Raw genomic sequence first — 19,160 nt, forward strand, 5'->3', positions numbered from 1 at the left:
TCCCCTTACTTTCATACCACTGTAGTCCAGTCCTGCAGATGTTTTATTTGGAAATAGGTCATGCTAAATTCAAGGGGCTCTGTTTCCAAGTGAAGTTGTATGATTGGAGCTGTAGAATTTTTATCCCTCTTTCCCTCTATTTTTATTAAAGAAATACAACTGTACTGTATTCTGTAATTGGAGATGCTATGATGTGCAGACAAAAGAGTTCAGTACTTCTATCCTAACTATATAAACTCAACACAGGTAGTATGCAAAACATTTGATCCTACAAATCTGTGCAAGGTGGCCACATTTATTTTTAACAGTGCATCTTAAAAATAGGAAACTGAGGATACAGCAGTTTGAAAACTCTTTATTTATAAAGCACATTGAGAAAATACTCATTTCTAACATGAAGTCAGAGGCATTCTAGATTGAGGCTGTCATACCCATCTATTTAATTATGCCAATATCTTTGTTAATTAATTATTTAAAATAGCTTTGTATTCTCTTTAAAAGGAAAATCCATCTCAAGGCAATTTACAGAACAAAAACAGGGAGTCTTGTGTCTATATGTTTGTATCATTTGAAATAAATGAAATGATACAATCGAATGATTATTTGATTCATTTTAAATAAAATTAATATTTCATTAGCAGTTGGAACCCTAATATTTAAAATGTATTATATGGCCCAGAATCAATTAAAAGCAGACTAAATAATCAAGGTCTTCAACTCCTTTTTAAAAACAATCAAGGATGGAGTAGGTGTTCCTCCTGTAGAAGAGTGTTCAATAAGAATAGGACAGCCATACAAAAAGCTCTATGCAGTTGTGTTCCCCCACCTGATAGATTTTACCAGCAGATACATGAGCAGAGTTAAGCCTGGATAGGGTTTCATATAGGTGCAGCCAGTTCTTCAAATTGTTCTACCTTGCCTAAGAATGAAGAGTGTAAGAGTGTTTGGAGAATGGCCTTGCACAAAGACATCTGTATCCCCAGCTGCCCTTTTGAGGGATCAGCTTCTCTACATGAGGCAAACTACAAAGACACTTCTTGTGCTGGAAGTAACTTCCCTTTGCCATCTCAGAGACTTGGCCTTAATGTCCTGACAGTTCTTGACTGTTCTTCAGCATATCCATCTGCCTGAATGATTGTTCTGTCTTCTGACTGACTTCTCAGCTTTTTGACCTTGGACTTTTCGCAACCCAGAGTAGCTGCAGTTTATCACTCTAGAAAGTAATTTAAGACACAAATACTATAAAAACAAGGCATTTAAAACTTTCAAGATAATCACCAGCGCTTTAAGTTGGTATTCGGAATTGAGTGGCACACAGAGTATTGGTGACTATATGCTCTGTTCGCCTAGCTCCCAGACGCAACCAGATAGTGGTACACTTAACTGGGAATCCTTGTGACTTGGCACTATTAATAACACACTGCCTTGAATAACTCAGTTTTTATGGGAGTGGGCAGGTTGCGCAAATAAGCCTGTACAAAAACAAATAACAAAGCCACTTAGGAGGGAAGAAAATAAACATAACCCTAGGGCAGTGAGCCCCCAAGCATTGTTCTCTACTCTCTTTCACTCCCCCAAGATGTGCTGCAGCTCTACATCCTTCCTCGGGTAGTTTAAAACACATAGAAAGCACACCCACAGAAATCCTTAGCTCACTGACACTCTTACAAACATAATTACCAAAACGTACACTGCCATATAATTTCATATTCCAACATTTTCCTGTAGCTGTTGAACAAAGATTTCAAAATCAGGAAATTAGAATCCATGAAGCACATTCTTTTGTCTTGTGAATTCTACAAAGTTGACAACATATTATTAGTTCATTAATGGTGAATCTACCAATAAAATTGGCACAATTTTATGTCGAATTCTTATTAGAAGATTAGATTCCCAGTGTAACTTTAGTTGTTGCCAAATTTTTGTCTAAGGCAACCAAGATCAGAGAACAATTTACTTCTGTATTAGAACTTAATTGGCCAGTTTTTCCTTGTGTTCTTAATTTATTTTATATGTGATGAATTTCATTTTGCTGGCTCCCTGGCCTATACAAAGAATTTTTGTAGATTTCAAAATGTTATCTTCAGCAAGAGAAAAGGAAAGACTTCTCAAATCATAGCTGCCTTGTTCCTTCAGCAGACTGATTCTGATACATGTAAAAGTGAGACATGGTGTGTTTGACAATTTGTGTTCCAGCCAGTATATATATATTTCTTATTTATTTATTTATTTATTTATTTATTTATTTTATATCCCGCTCTTTTCCCAGGACTAGGACTCAGAGCGGCTTCACAGCAATTAAAAAACAAACAAACAAACAAAAAGTACAATTAAAACATTTAAAAAATAAATAGATAAATGACATGCATTAAACAGAATGATTAAACTAGTCCAACATTCCTGCCTGTTCTTATAGTGATTCCTTAAATGCCTGTTTGAACAGGTAGGTCTTCACTTGCCAACGGAAAGCTATCAAGGAGGGAGCCGTTCTTATCTCCCTGGGCAGGGAGTTCCAGAGTCTAGGGGCAGCCGCTGAGAAGGCCCTCTCTCGTGTCCCCACCAACCGTGTTTGTGAAGGTGTTGGGATGGAAAGAAGGGCTTCTCCAGAGGATCTCAGAGTCCGGGCAGGTTCATACCAGGAGAAACGGTCTGCCAAATAATGTGGACCTGAGCCATGTAGGACTTTGTAGGATATAACCAGTACCTTGAATTGTGCCCGGGAACGAACTGGCAGCCAATGAAGCTGTTTCAACAGGGGAGTTGTATGGGCTCTGTAATCGGTGCCTGTTAACAGCCTGGCAGCAGCTCTTAGAACCAGTTGAATTTTCCGAACACTTTTCAAAGGCAGTCCTATGTAGAGCCCATTACAGTAGTCCAAACGGGATGTAACCAAGGCATGTACCACCGTGGCCAGATCTGGCTTCTCAAGGAACCGGCGCAGTTGGCGCACAAGTTTTAAATGTGCAAAAGCACTCCTGGTCACAGCAGAGACCTGGGCCTCCAAGTTTAAAGCTGAGTCCAAGAGTACCCCCAAACTGCGAACCTGTGTCTTCAGGGGGAGTGTGACCCCATCTAACACAGGCTGGATCCCTATTCCCTGATCTGCCTTCCGACTGACCAGGAGCACCTCTGTCTTGTCTGGATTAAGTTTCAACTTGTTTGCTCTCATCCAGTCCATTACTGAAGACAGGCACTGGTTTAGAACCAGGACTGCCTCCTTGGATTGAGGTGGGAAGGAGTAGTAGAGTTGAGTGTCATCTGCATATTGATGACATCACACCCCAAAATTCCTGACAACCTCTCCCAGCGGTTTCATGTATATATTAAACAGCATAGGGGACAACACAGAACCCTGAGGGACCCCACAGGTCAATGGCCAAGGGGTCGAACAGGAGTCCCCCAGTACCACCTTCTGAGTTCGCCCCTCCAGGAAGGAACGGAGCCACTGTAGAACAGTAACTCCAAGCCCCATCCCAGAGAGGCGGTCTAGAAGTATACCATGATCGATGGTATCAAAAGCTGCTGTGAGGTCCAGAAGAACCAACAGGGACACACTCCCTCTGTCCAGTTCCCTGCGTAGGTCATCCACCAAGGCGATCAAGACTGTCTCTGTTCCATAACCAGGTCTGAAACCAGATTGAAATGGATCTAGATAATCTGTTTCATCCAGAAACCCCTGGAGTTGGGAAGCCACCACATGTTCCAGAACCTTGCCCAGAAATGGTAGGTTAGACACTGGCCGATAGTTATTCATTATTGTGGGATCCAATGATGACTTTTTTAACAGAGGCCTCACAACAGCCTCCTTTAGGCAGGATGGAATTCTGCCTTGTTGTAGGGAGGCATTGATTACTTCCTTTACCCACTCAGTCAGTCCCCCTCTGGCCTGTTTAATAAGCCAAGAAGGACAAGGGTCCAAGACACATGTGGTGGCTCTTATCTTTCCAAGGATTCTGTCCACATCATCAGGCTGCACAAGTTGAAAAGTATCCATTAACATTGGACCAGTAGGAGCCAAGGTAACATCCACTGATATTGTATTAATTGTAGCATCCAATTTGGACCGAATCTGAGTATATATTAAAATATATTAAAAGTGGAAAAATTAGTTAGCATACTTACTTAAGCTTAAAATTAGCATTTACTGTTCTCCATATATTACTATGTTCCAAGCACTGGGGAACAAGAATGACCTTTGCCTGTAGAAATCCTTTCTCAAAAATATGCTGCTGCTAAGTGCTGAGCACATGCTCCTTGGCTGGGAGGGTGTAATCATTTCCCCCTTAAAATAAGCACCCTTGCTTCAAGTACGGAGCCCAGAATCCAAACAATGTGTCAGCAACATGGTAACTGCTGTCAACTTTCTCAGAGCTTTTTCTGTCTTCCAAGTAGTAAACAATGGATATAGTGAAAGAGACCAACCTTTATAAACAGAAGGTGGATAGCCACTCTAAAGAAGGAAGACTTACCGAACCCTTTACAACAAGATTTTATTACACTTATTGAGTTCAAAACCAACTAATTTAGCTGTATTAAAAGCTGCAGGAAATTTCTTCAGTATTATACTGCTCATATATGTTCTTCATCCTGGAAAATATTTATATTGGCATACATTTCCATAACCTTTAAACTCTTCATAAGCTCACTTTCATAAGCTCATTGACTATTAATATAATTTTGCACATAATGGAGGTGTTTCCATGCTTTGAAAGCTTTCCCACTTTCAAAGACAGAGAACTAATCAAGAGGTATATTTCACTGTTTCTTTCATATAAAAAATGACTGGCGGGTTTATTGGACATTGTTGTTGTTGTTGTGCCTTTGAGTGATTTCTTATTTATTGGAACCTGTCACAGGGTTTTCTTGGCAAGATTTGTTCAGAAGAGGTTTGTAATTGCCTTTTTCTGAGGCTGAGATTGTGACTTGCTCAAGGTAACCCAACTGGTTTTCATGACCTAGCAGTGGTTCAAACCCTGATCTCCTGGAGTCCCAGTCCAACATTAAATCCACTACACTTACACTTACACTGGCTCTCATGTATGCTCTCTTGGGTACACATGACTTGAGAATACAAAGATATTAACAGAGCAACCCTACCATTCATTTACAAAGGCTTGGGGTGTGATGAGATGTGGAACAGCCAACACAACCTTGCCATGCTGATTCACTGATCAGGCAGTTAGAAGGAACAGCTTTTGCTTCATCTTCCATTGTTAATGGGAGGACATTAATGCCTCAGATTCAGCATTTTTGTTAGGTATGTCAGGAAGATGAAGGAGATCTGGATGTGGCATTTTAAACCACTTCCACCATGGGCCTGTTTATTCCATTCCAGACAGAACATCTCCTTGGCATACTAAAGGATTTCCAGCAGCATAGTTGTTCTTCCAGTAAACTTTTGTTTCCACTTGCAAGGTCCTTGAGATGCCCTTTAGGTGAGGTTAAGACTACTCTCCTAAGGTATCCTGAAACACCTTATTTAACTAGACTGTTGTTCCTGGAAATACCTCTTTGCTGATAAGGACCATGCATTTCAGAAGAATGTAATCATCAATTGTCTGCTTAAGAGCATGGGGATGGGGAGAAGAACTACTTTTCTTCATGGCACCAAAGCTCTATTGACCCATAACAGTCTTTCCCACTATTGTGAGCCACACATCACCAGGAACTTGACAGACAAGGGTGATTGAAGTCAATGTATATCTTAGTTTTAAATGAGCATGCTTACTTGTGTTTTTTCTTGGCATTATATTGCTTTGCTAAGAAATGTGTGTCTATGTCTCTACATATATTCATTTCTTGCAGTCATTTGTCATTCTTGTGACTAAATATTTTATAGATGTGTTGGTGCACAGGGAGCATATGTCCAAAAGGTAGATGATTAAATGACTATTCTGTGCCTTACAGTTCCCAAAAACTAAGAACTTGTCTATTTGTTCTCGTATCAAAATATTATTTTTGAGGGGAGGAAGGGATAGATTTCAGAGAACAAGAATTAGTAAAGGCTGCATCCTTTGTGTCTGCCTGTGAGAAAATGCAGGTAAAGGGAGACAGAGTAAGCAGGCTTCTGCATGAAAAGACGGACAAGTATTAATCAATTTTCATGAACTTTTCTTGACAGGGTCGAGACTGCAGCACACCTATTAACTCTTGTATTCAGAATCCATGTCAGAATGGGGGGACTTGCCATCTCACTGACGCGAATCAAGATGGATTCAGGTAAGTGAAAAGCAAATTGCATTTAAAAGCAGCATTATGGATTGAGGAACTATTTACATTGTGAAGCAGAAAAAGCTATCATGCAGACATACCCCATAACTGAAAATCACCCAGCCAGATATATTAAATTAGGACATGGTCCAGGCAAAGCTAAGCATTTAGTCCCATTGATTTGAATGTACGAGTGAAAGGGCATGCTTAAATCTATCCTCCATTTAAAACAATAGAGCTTAAAAGCATTTAATATGGGCTGCACCATGGCCTTAATTTGATTTTGTTGGGACAAATTATTTCCACTGAGATAGGCAACCATATTTTCTTCTTAATGCATTGCAAAGATTGTGCCATTATTTCTTCATGTCGAACATAGTAAACTATCCTTGAGGTATTTCAAACGCAGTTGTTACAGCTCTCCCCTACACAACATGATGTGTTTCTCTGTAAGAAGTTGTAAGACATTTTGTTTCCACAGCAATCACATAATCAAATACATTTCATTATGAGCAGCTATACTAACCTGAGTAGCATTATGGGAAACACTTGATATGGAGATGCCAATGAAGTACATTTATATAAAAGTCCTATACGTTTACCTCCAAAAAATGGTATTAGGAGTCCTAGATTCTTTTTTAGCATGGAGCAGAACCAGATGCAGAGAAATATACCTGGTCACCAGTGATCCTCCCAGTCCAGCTACTCTTTTCTTTCAACTGTGTTCACCAGCCAACCTAGCAGTAATAGCTGTAGTTCTTGGCTTCGAAGTGAAGGAGAGAGGATGAAGGCTCTTTCTGCTGCCTGGAACATTGCAGGACAAAATGGCCGTCATGTCCTAAAATATATATATATATATGTACCCCACCCAGAATACCAAGCAATATTGAAAGTAGGACAAAAAGGAGTGAATGTAGATGAATGAATGTGGACTTGTGGCTGAGGAGAGAGAGGAGTTCCGCTAGAGGACTAGTTAATTATAGTTTGATTTGGAAATGAGTCAAACCATTTCCCCAATTCCAGTTCTGTCCAGTATGGATCATTATGGATTTGGCACAAACATAGATTTTGAACTAAACACCAATGAAATGTGCTGGATTATTGAGAGAGGAATGTGTGAAAGACTGAAGAAAGTATAAGAGATTGTAAGGCATACAGGCAGACTCCAAAATAATGGAAAGGGAGCTTAACTGTGTATTTCTCCCATGTATGGAAAATGGCATGATCACATGATTTTGTACAGAAAAATGTCTGGTTGGAAATATGTATATATTTGTTTGTTTGTTTCATTTATATGCTGCTTTTCTTCCAGAATGGGACCCAAAGTGGCTTCTAAAGAGAATTAGTTAAAAACCTTAACACAACCATTTTAAATACAATTAAAAATCCCCATATTAAACAATATAAAATCATTTATATAAAACCATACAAAAGTTAAAAATAAATAAATAAAACACATCCAAATACATTTTTCTGCTTAGTCATTAAAATCCTGCTTAAACAAAAATGTCTTTGTCTGCTGGCGAAAGCAGAGCAGAGAAGGGGCCACCCTGGCCTCCTGTGGAAGGGAGTTGTTGAGGATGGGAGAAGCCACTGAGAAGGTGCTCTCTTGTGTCCTCCCCAAGTGAGCCTGGGATGGTGGCAGGACCAAGATAAAGGCTTCCCCTGAAGATCTTAACATTTTGGCAGGTTCATATGGGTAAATAAAGTTTTTCAGATAGTCTGGCCCCAGTCTGGATTAGAACTGCTTGGAACTGCAGTTTAGCAACATCTGGATGGCTTTTCATACTTTTTCTACTCTTACTGTACTACCATGTTTTCTACCATCATGCCTCCTATTAAACTGGCAGCCTCACACAGCTTCTTTTTCCTTTTTGTAAGCTTGGTGACATCTCTTCTATGACATCTAGTTTGGTTCTGTGGTCAATAATCAGAAAACAGAGCAACTATTGTGCTGACATACTAGGTTTTCTCACCAACCCCCCACTAGTTAAAATATAGCTCCTGCTGGCAAATGGAGGAATTGCATTCCTTCATTCCTTGTGCCTCGGGATGGGAACCTATTCTCTCTTGTAACATGATGTGTCTGAAATAGGATAAGGAGAAGGCCCTCTTGAACTATTTTGTTGTGTGGTCTGCAAAAGAAATTATATCTTCTATACGTTCTCCTGTCCTACCAGAGAAACATATGAATACACAAGCTCAGCTGCCAAACTTGTCAAGTCTTTACTCATGTAAAGGGAAATTTAAGCCAAAGCATTCCTCCATATGAAATATCAAGTGATTTAACTCCCATGTTCCTGCAGTCACAGACAAGAAAAATTATCTTATAAGTAATGGTAAGGTGGTGACATAAGCCAGGAAATTCACCCTGTTATGACTGAAACTCCATCCTCACACCCTTCCTTCTCCTGCTGTGCCTAGGTAGCATAAGGGGCCCAAACAGCAGGTGATTCCACTTCTCATATATACTGTTGTAACATACTGCCACAACAGTGTCAGCAGAGGGCATGGGATCAGATGGAGCTCTTAAAACAAAATCTCTTTCAGGCATTTAACTGTAAACAATTTAATCCAAGGTGGTGTTTTCTCTTGAGGTGGTTGCCTTTCCCCCTCCCTCTTTTGTTACAAAAATGTTGCTGACTCTCCATGAATTAAGAGATATATCCATTCCACCATTTCTCTTTGCATTTTCTCCAGATTAATCTTCTAATGTCTGACATTTCTGATACTCTTGCTCTTTGTGACTGTTATGTACCATCAAGTCACTTTTGCCTTGTAGCAAACCTATAAATGACAGATTTCCAAGAGAGCTTGTTATGAATACCTGCACTCAGGTGTTGCAAGCCCAGGGCTGTGACTTTTTTGATTAAGTTAATCCACCTGCAATGCAGTCTTACTCTTCTTCTTCACCCTTCTACTTTACCAAATATTATCATTTTCCCAGTGAATGTATCCAAAGTTTGATTCTAATACTACCGTACATACTCGACTATAAATCGAGAAATTTATGCCCCAAAATTGAACCTAAAATCTTGGGTCGACTTATATACAGGTCAATAACTAGTACGGCTTAGAAAGGTCCTAAAATAAGCAAGCCTGATGCCCCACTCTTGGTGCCTCTAGGCACATGTTTGTCTCTGTCTCTGTCTGTCTTTCTCTCTCTCTCTCTCTGATGATTTTCATACCAGTGCTTACCATGGGATAAGCACTGGTAAATCATTGCTGAAACATTGAGGAAGCGCATGTGTGTGAAAGCCTGGTATGCTCCTCAACATCAGGGAATCGTTGGCTCCCCTCTACCATCAGTGAATCATTTGGGGAGAGTGAATTTCCTCTGAATGGAAACTTTGCATTCAGAGGAAATTCCCTCTACCTGAATGATTCAGTGACACTAGAGGGGAACCAACGATTCCCTGAAATTGAGGAAGTGTGTCAGGCTTTCACACACATGCACTTCCTCAATGTTTCAGTAACGATTTACCAGTGCTTAAGCGCTGGTATGAAAAACCTCTATGTGAAAGAGGTTCCCAGTCCGATTTGCAAGCCTCCTCTTCCCATGGAAAAAATACCCCATTTAACACCTCTTACTTCCCTCTCCAGTCTGATTTGCAAGCTTCCTATGGAAGAAACTCCACATTTAACATCACTTGCTTCCCTTCTCAATATGATGTTAAAACCTCTCCTCCAACACCTGGGAATCATGGTTAGGTGGCAGGGAGAGGTCTAGAGAAGGAGAAGGAGGCATGGAAGTGGTATTTTCCCCTTTCCATCATTTGTTATAGCCCTGTAAGTTTTGCTCTCGACTTATCCACGAGTCATATCAAAATCCCTAAACTTAGGTCAACTTGTGCATGGGTAAGTATTTTATTTGATACATTGTTGGGATATGTTTTTTATGTTACATGGCTGTAGGATTTCAACCCAGCTTAGAAATTCAGAGGATTAAAATTTAAAGATAATAATTAGTTTAAATGGATGCATACACTTCTGTTTTCTCACCTTTAAATCAAAACTTTCCCAGGAAAAAATGATGACAAAAATATTAGGCTTATTCTATTTTTGTATCTATCTTCATTGCCTACTAGTAGTCTGGAATGAGAATTATTAGGAAACCAGTTCCACTTTCTGCTCTTCAGCATTGTCAAAACAATTCTGAGAAGAGCATTGGATAAAATCCAGATATAGTAAAGCATTTTATGTCTAACAAATCCACTGAAATAAATCGGACTCACCAATTAACTGGGTCATGCCCTTTGTGATGAAGCCAATTTAGCTTCTGTGCTAACTGGAGATATTATTTCTGTAACTGAAATACCTTCGTCCACAGTGCATTTTGCATTTTCCCACTAACAAATACAAAGCTCACTTAGGAAAACTTTAAAATACCAAAATAGATTTTGTGGTATTAATGTTCCGTAGTTGACAGATGAGTTCAGCATATATGGACAATTGAGTTTGTCCAGGTGACATGCAGGTGTGCAGGTTTGGGGGGGGGGCACTTTAAAGACAAATGGGCCCTAAAACAGTTACAGTACATCTGGCCAGCATTCATTTCATCCAAGTACTAAATAACATGATCAGAGCATAACATTTTAATCTAGTACTTCCAAAATAACCAGTCATATAAGCTTCTACAAAAAAGTGCTTCTAAAAAGAATAAAAACAATCACATTTTGTGCTCATGTTGTGATCCATGCTTCTTTGTGGAAAGATAAAGTTTCTCTAGTTTCTTAAAGGCTTAGAGTTGGACATGATTCATATATAGTATAGTGGCATGGCTGTTGCTTAAAACAAAAGATTTCATGGGTGCCATCACACAGAAAGTCACATGGAGCATCTGGTTGCATAATCTAAGTAATTACAATGAAGAGTTTCAGAATAACTTGTCATGAGTAACAATATTGTCTGTAATATTTTTCTTTTTGCAATAACAAGGGATCAACAATGTATTTTTTTGTCAAAATAGTACTATGAGTAATTTTAATTTGCTGCTCTTAAAATATTGGTTCAGGGGATTGGGGCCATTTTATTTTTGTAAGTGCATTAAAAATAATTGAAAAAGTAACTTAAAATTACTAAGGTACTCTTTTAGCAAGTTATTTTGTTTCAAGTGCCAGTTAGGATGTATCATATTACGTTAAAAACATTTCAAGTTTACAATCATAATGTATCTACAGACACAGCTTGAAAAGAAAGATAATATGTAGCCATAGAGTATAGCATAACCAAGCTTTATTGCAAGATATAGTTATGTAGGCAACAGCTTGCTGCATTAGATGAACTCACTATTTTATTGAGTCCTGCATGATTAAGGCCCTGTACATTCAACTCTTCAGTTTTTACCACAGTAACTTTGCATGATCAGAGATAATTGCTTCTAACTGCCCCCAACCCATCTTCTCTAGATGACATATTATATAGTCCTTTTGAAACTCTTGGGATTTATGGATGGTTTGCAAGTTTGCAGAGAAATTACACTGAAATAGAAGCTGGCATTCATATGCAATTTTCCCTCACACTCTTCAGTATTGCCATATGAAAAAAAGCTTGCTTGCCTCTTTCCCTTTAGTATGCCAGAGGGACTAGCTGAAGGCTAATCACCCTTACCTTTCCTGAAGCCTTGATACGTAGTTTGGAGAGAAAATACTAACTTTTTGCATTTCATGAAGTCCAGTGATTTTGCTGGAAACACTTATTGTAATGGGCATACTTTTCACAGAAATCCCTCATCACTTTCTTTAAATGAGCAACAATGCTTTTTAGTGGTCATATGATCCATTCAGTATAAGGCCTAACCATTTACATGTGGGAATTTGCAGCAGTGTAGATTTTGTGAATTGCTTCTTTCTAGCCTTCAGGGCTAATGGTTAAGAATACTGGGAGTTTTAGTCCAACAACATATAGAAAGCCACATAATTCCCATACATTATTTGCATACAGTTCTGTTTACTATTCCCCACTCTGCATCCCACAAGAATTTACAGTTCATGACAGTTTAATTAATTCAGAAATATTGTTAACAGCTTCCACAAGATCCAGACTCTGCTGGAAATTGTTGTTAACTGCCTTCAAGCTAACCTCAGACCATGATGGCCCTGTGGGTGAGACATCGCCGAGCCCCCTATCCTCCATTGTTATGCTTAGGTTTTGTAGATGCAGACCCATGCCCTCTCTAATTGAGTCTGTCTATCTGGTGTGAGGTCACCCTCTCTTTCTAGTGTCTTCTACCTTTCTCAGCATTATTGTCTTTTCTAATGAGTCATGCCTTCTCATCACATGGCCAAAGTATAACAGCCTCAGTTTCATCACTTTGACTTCCAGGCTTGGTCTGTGCAGGGCCCCATTTGTTTGTCTTTTTGGCTGTCGGGAGCTATAAATCCACAAGATGCACTATGATTCTGTTTGACGCAACATCTAGAATTTTATTTCTAAAAATGTCTCTAACTGAAACAAAAATGGTAGATCACAATGGACCTCAAAGAGTTATTGATTTCCTGCTTTTTCATGCTATGGTCCCAATCTGAATTAAGTTCCATCTGGTTATTTTAGAACAAGATTGAAAAAAGACAAGAGTTGCTAACTACATCATTGAAGTAGAGTCTTATTTAATCTTCTAGTAAATAAAGCTGGAACACTGTTTAGTACCAACAAATGTATACTGTTTCAAGTACTTCAAACCTAGGGTTTGGCTTGATTTCCAGTCCTTATTGATGGTATACTCTTAAAGGTATGCCTGTTCCAGTTAGAATGTGGGCACAGAAACAGCAAAGAAAACAACCAGCACTGACTCCTCATTTTTCTTTTCCTTTAAATTGAAAGAATGAATCTGTGCTCCCAAAATGAGACCTTGTGTGCCAAGTTGCAGCCTAGAGCACATTTTTATGGCTGAGTTATAGACCCCTGAAAAATGGGCTTTTATAATGGAAACAGGAGACATGATGAATGGATCACTTTATTTAATTAGAGTTCTTTTATCTTTCCCCCCTCCTACTTTTCTTGGCTACAAAAGATGCTGTGCCAGCTATTCTTACCTTCTCTTATCTGCCTCTTATGATCCTGTGCATCTTCACAGGGTCAGAAAGAGGACCTTTTTTATGGGTTCTAATGAGGTAGGAGACAGGCAAAGAAAATATTTCATACTGATTTAGTGTGCTTTAAGTAGAATTGATTCAAGCAGTTTGTTTTCAGTCATCCGTTCTAAAGATATATCCCTATCCCTTCCAGCTATCATGGCCTATGAGAAGTCAGTGTAGGCTAAGTGGCATAAAGGACTCTTCCACACAATCAGTTAATGTTACTTTACACTACTTTTGAATTTTTAAACACTAGAACAGTAGAGCCGTTTTAGCACACAGTTTGCTATGATCTGTGCTCTTATATTGAACTCCTTTTTCTTTGCAAATCATAGAGATAAGAGCAAAGTGTTCCTTTTACTTAATAGGACAGATTTGTTATTGCCATACTGCACAATTTTACACAGTCTGATGACCCACTAAAGTTAACTTCTACAAACCTGAAATTCCTACAAGCCTCTGCTTTGCATTCTTTGCTTCCTCTTGTATTTTGTTGTTGTGAAGTATTTTTTTTTCTTTCAGTTCTGGCTTTTTGATTTTGCTAGCACACAAGGACCAGTGCACATGCATTCCTGTTTCCCAACATGAAACCACCCATTCCACTACTGTTCTCCTAAATTGTTGTTGTTGCATGCCTTCAAGACAACTCCATCTTGTGGTGACCCTAACTGGGGGTTTCTTGGCAAGATTTATTAAAAGGAAAATTTGCTTTTACCTTCTTCTGAGGTTCAGAGAAAATGATTTACGCATAGTCATGCACTGGGTTTCCATAGCTGAGCAGGGATTTAAAACCTGGTCTCCATGAGCGTTAGTCCAACACTCAAACCACTATACCACATTGGCTCATCCTCCTAAATATCAACCTCCAAGTCTGTGGTGATGGTGTTTTTTAAAAATAACAGAGAGAGATAGAAAATAATCACAACCATGTTGTTCAGTGTCATTACTCTAGAATACTCACTGCATTCTGAAGACCAAGGAACATGATTCAACTGATGTAGCTTTTGAATCCCTATTTGCTGCATTCTCCCATTTGTTTCCATGGCAGAGAAAATGGGTTGAAGCCACTTCCCCTACATTTACTGTGTGTATCTTTGTTATCCTTAAGCACTGACACTTGAGAAAATTTGATATGCAAACAATGCCAGGGGGGTGGGGAGTATAGAACATGATATCTTGGAACTCATTCTGCATAGAGGACTAAAAAAAACTATATGTCAGATTATCCAGTTCCAAATTCTACTTTAATTTACAGGTTTTATTGTTGCATCTAAAAACCAATTTTATATCACTTCTTGAGCCACCTTTAAAAACTGAACAGAATCAGATGTATAGGTTTCTAGGCTGTTTGAATTCAGACTCAGCTGAGGGGGTTTCATGTTTGAAAGCTTTTTGATACAGGAGGGTGAGAACCTTAGACATATATGCATAGCTTGTGAAGAAGAAGGCAGGTCAAATTGTTCTCACTTGTATGCTAGTTTTCATTATAAGGGCATACGGAGGGACAGGGGCAGGCTCCATGATCAAACATTTAGATGTTCAGACCTTCCATCCATCCACCCTGCTTTAAAAAGTTGTAGAGTTCAAGAATGACTTCACCATATTGTTGGTGACATAAGCTTGTTATACCAAAGTCTTTTACTATTGCTAATGCACAAATTGGTCCTCCTATGAGGCAGCCAAACTGTTCATTGCCAAGAGCTGTCAAAAATGAGACTAAAATACTCAAATATGATCCTCCATCTGTGTTAGTTCAGATTTGCATGTGGCCATTGATCTGAAAAACTTCGGAGTATATCACATGGAGCTTTTTGGAGATTTTCCGGCTCAGTTCCGATGTGACTGTGCTTCCAACGATGCACATTCACATCGTAATGTGAATGTGTTATCAGACACCATTCCTTTCTATGGGAGCTACTTGCGAGGTGCTTCCACAGTGATTCCAAAGGGACCCCTCATTTTGGTAAAACCAAAAAAAAGTGACTTCACAGAATTGGCTCCCAGGCTCACTTCAATTATACTGAGAATTGGTATGGTTTGGAAAACCACTCCGATGTCACCCCCCTTGACCCCCTGCGTCTTGCTCTGTCATTTCCCTCCTCCTCCTTCATGTCATCTCGCTCCCTCTGCCACCCTGCAACCCATCCCATCATTCCCATCATCCCCTGCCTTCTCCTGCATCCCAATCCTGGCCCCAGTGACCCCCAGCGAGCTATCCCATCATCCCCCACCTTCTCCTGCATCCCAGTCCTGGCCCCAGCAAGCTATCCCATCCCCTGCCTTCTCCTGCATCCCGATCCTGGCCTCAGTGACCCCCAGCGAGCTATCATGTCATACCTTGCCTTCTCCTGCATCTCGATCCTGGCCCCAGCGACCCCCAGCGAACTATCCCATCATCCTCTGCCTTCTCCTGCATCCCGATCCTGGCCCCAGCAATCCTCAGCAAGCTATCCTATCGTCCTCTGCCTTCTCCTGCATCCTGATCCTGGCCTCAGGGACCCCCAGCGAGCTATCCCATCATCCCCTGCCTTCTCCTGCATCCCGATCCTGGCCCCAGCGACCCCCAGCGAGCTATCCCATCATCCTCTGCCTTCTCCTGCATCTCGATCCTGGCCCCAGGGACCCCCAGTGACCTATTCCATCATCCTCTGCCTTCTCCTGCATCCCAATCCTGGCCCCAGAAAACCCCAGTGACCTATCCCATCATCCCCTGACTGCTTCTTCACCCCATGAAGGATGACAGCGAAGGAGGGGGCAGGGAAGGAGGACAGCATCCAGAGCCCCACTGAGCATGTGCAAGGGTGCCGATTCGAATCGTTGAACCCTCCGGTGTGGTAATACAATGTGCACTCACTCCGCTTTGCTTGAATCCGCATCACGTGACTTGTTTGGAATAGAACTGACTCCGCTTCCCCCTCAATTTGGAAGGGCAACAGAAAGGCAACCAGGTGTGGTGTGGTAAAACATCACGTTTTAAGCTTATTTCGAATTGCTAGACAGGAATGACTCTGGATCTGGTGTGAAAAAACATCGCTCTTTGCATTGCTAGAACAGGAGTGACTGCGGATCTGAGCTGCAACCCCCCCCCCCCCCCACACACACACACACGTGTGATAATGTCCTTATTCTCTGAATAACACATGGGCAGCAGGACTGGAAGAAAATAAGATCTCAGGATGTTGTTTTGTGACGTTATTAAAAGATGCTACGAATAAAGTCCCTGGTGCCATTTCTGGTCATTTCTATGGGCAATTCCACACCATGAGACATTGAATGAATTAGTATAAAACCTTTCAACACTAGAAATGTAGTTAGTGTGTTGCAAAAGTTTGCAGCAAACTTAAATAACTGAGTCTGAGGCACATAGACTCATAGAATTATAAAGTTGGAAGAGACCACACGGGCCATCCAGTCCAACCCCCTGCCATGCAGGAACTCTCAATCAAAGCATCCCCGACAGATGACCATCCAGTTTATATTTAAAGACCTCTAAAGAAGGAGACTCCACCATATTCCAAGGGAGTATGTTCCACTGTCAAACAGTTTTTACTGTCAGGGAGTTCCTCCTAATGTGATGGAATCTCTTTTCCTGTAGCTTGCATCCATTATTCTGAGTCCTGTTCTCTGAAACAGCAGAAAACATGCTTGCTCTATCCTCAATATGACACCCCCTTATGACACATGAGTCAAGATATATCAGATAAATACTTAGCTATGTACTGAATCTGAAATCTACGCTAATGTTCTTGTTAACCACATGACATGCACAATTTGAAGTGTAAGTTAATCCTTTTCTCTTCTTTGTTCTTCGGCTAAAAGCTGTTCTTGCCTTCTTGGATTCGAGGGGAAGAAATGTGAAGTGAATCCAGATGACTGTGAAGATAACGATTGTGAGAACAACTCAACTTGTATGGATGGGATAAATAATTATGCCTGTCTCTGCCTCCCTAATTATACAGGTGAGCAAACCATTATTAACAAGATAGTCAAAACGTTTGGGTTAGGGCCTAGTCCCAAGGCTCCCACCTTCTATGGTTAAAGCACAAAATGTAGTGACAGATTCCATTTTGGACAAATTCATAGGGATGTGGGCTATAAATAGCTACCACTCATGATGCGTATATTTTCCCTCTGATACCAGAAGTGGAATTTTATTCTCTATCATTTTATAGAGACAACATATAATGGTTGGATAATGGAGTAAGAGTATACACAGAAGCTGTGTGTGGTCAGATAAAGCTTAAGCATTGTATTTCAAATGAAATATGAAATGAAATGAATGAAATATGTGATTGACTATTGTTGCGGGACGGGGAGGGGGGCGATGGACCTAGGAATGTCATTATCCCAACTGGCTCCTCCTCAGCACAACAGAATTCAGTGTCAAGAGGTAGCAATGGAGTTATAATTTACTACTCTCTGATCCTCTCTATTCCTCTGGTTTCATTTCCCATCCATGCTCCCCCTGTCCCATTTTCCATTCCCTCACAACAACAAATGCTCAGGATTCCATGGTCATTGATGTTGCTCAGCCTTCACTACTATGGTTTGCAAAAGCACTCCCATTCCTCCCCCCCCCCCGCAAGGTTTTGTGTGTGCCACTTTAGCTATAGATACGTATCAGCACTCATGCAGCAAACATGGTTATCAGTGGAAACAGTGAATATATCACACCTCCATTTTCAGAGGGAATATACAGCTTGCTGGCAATTTAACTATAGCATCAGAAGAGGAGGGTACTACTTCATGCTTGCCTTGTAGGCTTTCTCAAGACATCTTGTTGGCCTCTATGGGAAACAAGAGGTTGGACTTGATGTGTTTTTAGTCTACTCTGGCAAAGGTCTCATGTTTGTAAGTTCATAATTCTCAACATAATGTAATGTCCTCTTGCTGTTAATTTATGAGAACTGAAAGTGTCCCTGTTGCTATTTAGACCCATACTGATAAAGTGATTTCACCTTAAGCACTGCAAATGTCAGTTAACCCAGCAAAGAACTATCCATCTATTGCTTTTATTTACATTGACTTATTATTCTTATTGCAGGGAGTCTTGCTATATATTTTTCAGAGTGTTATAATAAATAATGCAAGGTTAATATTTAATACATGTAAAAATATATAGCAACATTTACACTTAATCACAACTTCAAAGCTGCTTAGTCAGCAAGCATTGTGTTTTAAGGGTCATACCCTGATTTGCTCAGCACATCAGTAGCACATTTTAAAGATTTCCCCTTTATTCTGGATCTCTTCCTTTCCTTTCCTGCCCCAGCCCCTGTCCTCACCACAATTTTATGAGTAGGAACAGTTTTAACCTCTGGATCTAACAATACAAGCCACCAGATCATAACTTCTTATAGTCACAGTACAGTGGTAAGAAAATACTCATGTTCTTTGAAACCATGAAAATGTGAACTGGTCTTGTTACTCTCTGAGCTTCAGACACTTAGTGAAAGGCTTCTTGTAAGATGGAGTGTATTACATATCGTGGGATTTAATAAGTATCAAGTTTGAGTGCCTTGGTAAGTAAATCTAAAATTTCCCAAACTCTTAAAATGTTGTTTGGGGCTCTTTGGGGACATTTGTGAAAATGGTTGGCTGGGAAAGAAACCCTTAAACTTGACTGAAAACTAATTGTTACTTTTAACCATCTTTTTGCCAGAAACTTTTAAAATGCTTCATCTCAGCCTCTAAAGAGAATGTAGGGTTTTTAATAGGTATATGTTAGCCATTCATTTTATTTTATGCTTTTGGTCTCAGAAGTTACATTAGCAGAAAAGTAATATTTTCCTCCATTCCCCTTTTTTCTTTTTTAAAATCAATTTCAGTGATTTATATATGATTAGATGTATAGGCTTCCTCCACCTATTGACT

General features: G+C 40.0%; 1 protein-coding gene across 1 annotated transcript in view; it reads left to right on the forward strand.

Annotated features, from left to right (window-relative positions):
* LOC149321949 (slit homolog 3 protein-like) overlaps positions 1 to 19,160 on the forward strand; it is a 602,937-nt gene that overhangs the window by 517,346 nt on the left and 66,431 nt on the right. Inside the window, exons 27-28 of the mRNA XM_089520445.1 lie at positions 6,122 to 6,219; positions 17,106 to 17,245. Coding sequence (XP_089376571.1) covers positions 6,122 to 6,219; positions 17,106 to 17,245 — 238 coding nt within the window. The remainder of the gene's footprint in view (positions 1 to 6,121; positions 6,220 to 17,105; positions 17,246 to 19,160) is intronic.

Source organism: Sceloporus occidentalis, unplaced genomic scaffold (assembly GCF_023333645.1).
Source record: "Sceloporus occidentalis isolate IW3139 unplaced genomic scaffold, rSceOcc1.0.p SCAF_1, whole genome shotgun sequence".
Lineage (NCBI taxonomy): Eukaryota > Metazoa > Chordata > Lepidosauria > Squamata > Phrynosomatidae > Sceloporus > Sceloporus occidentalis.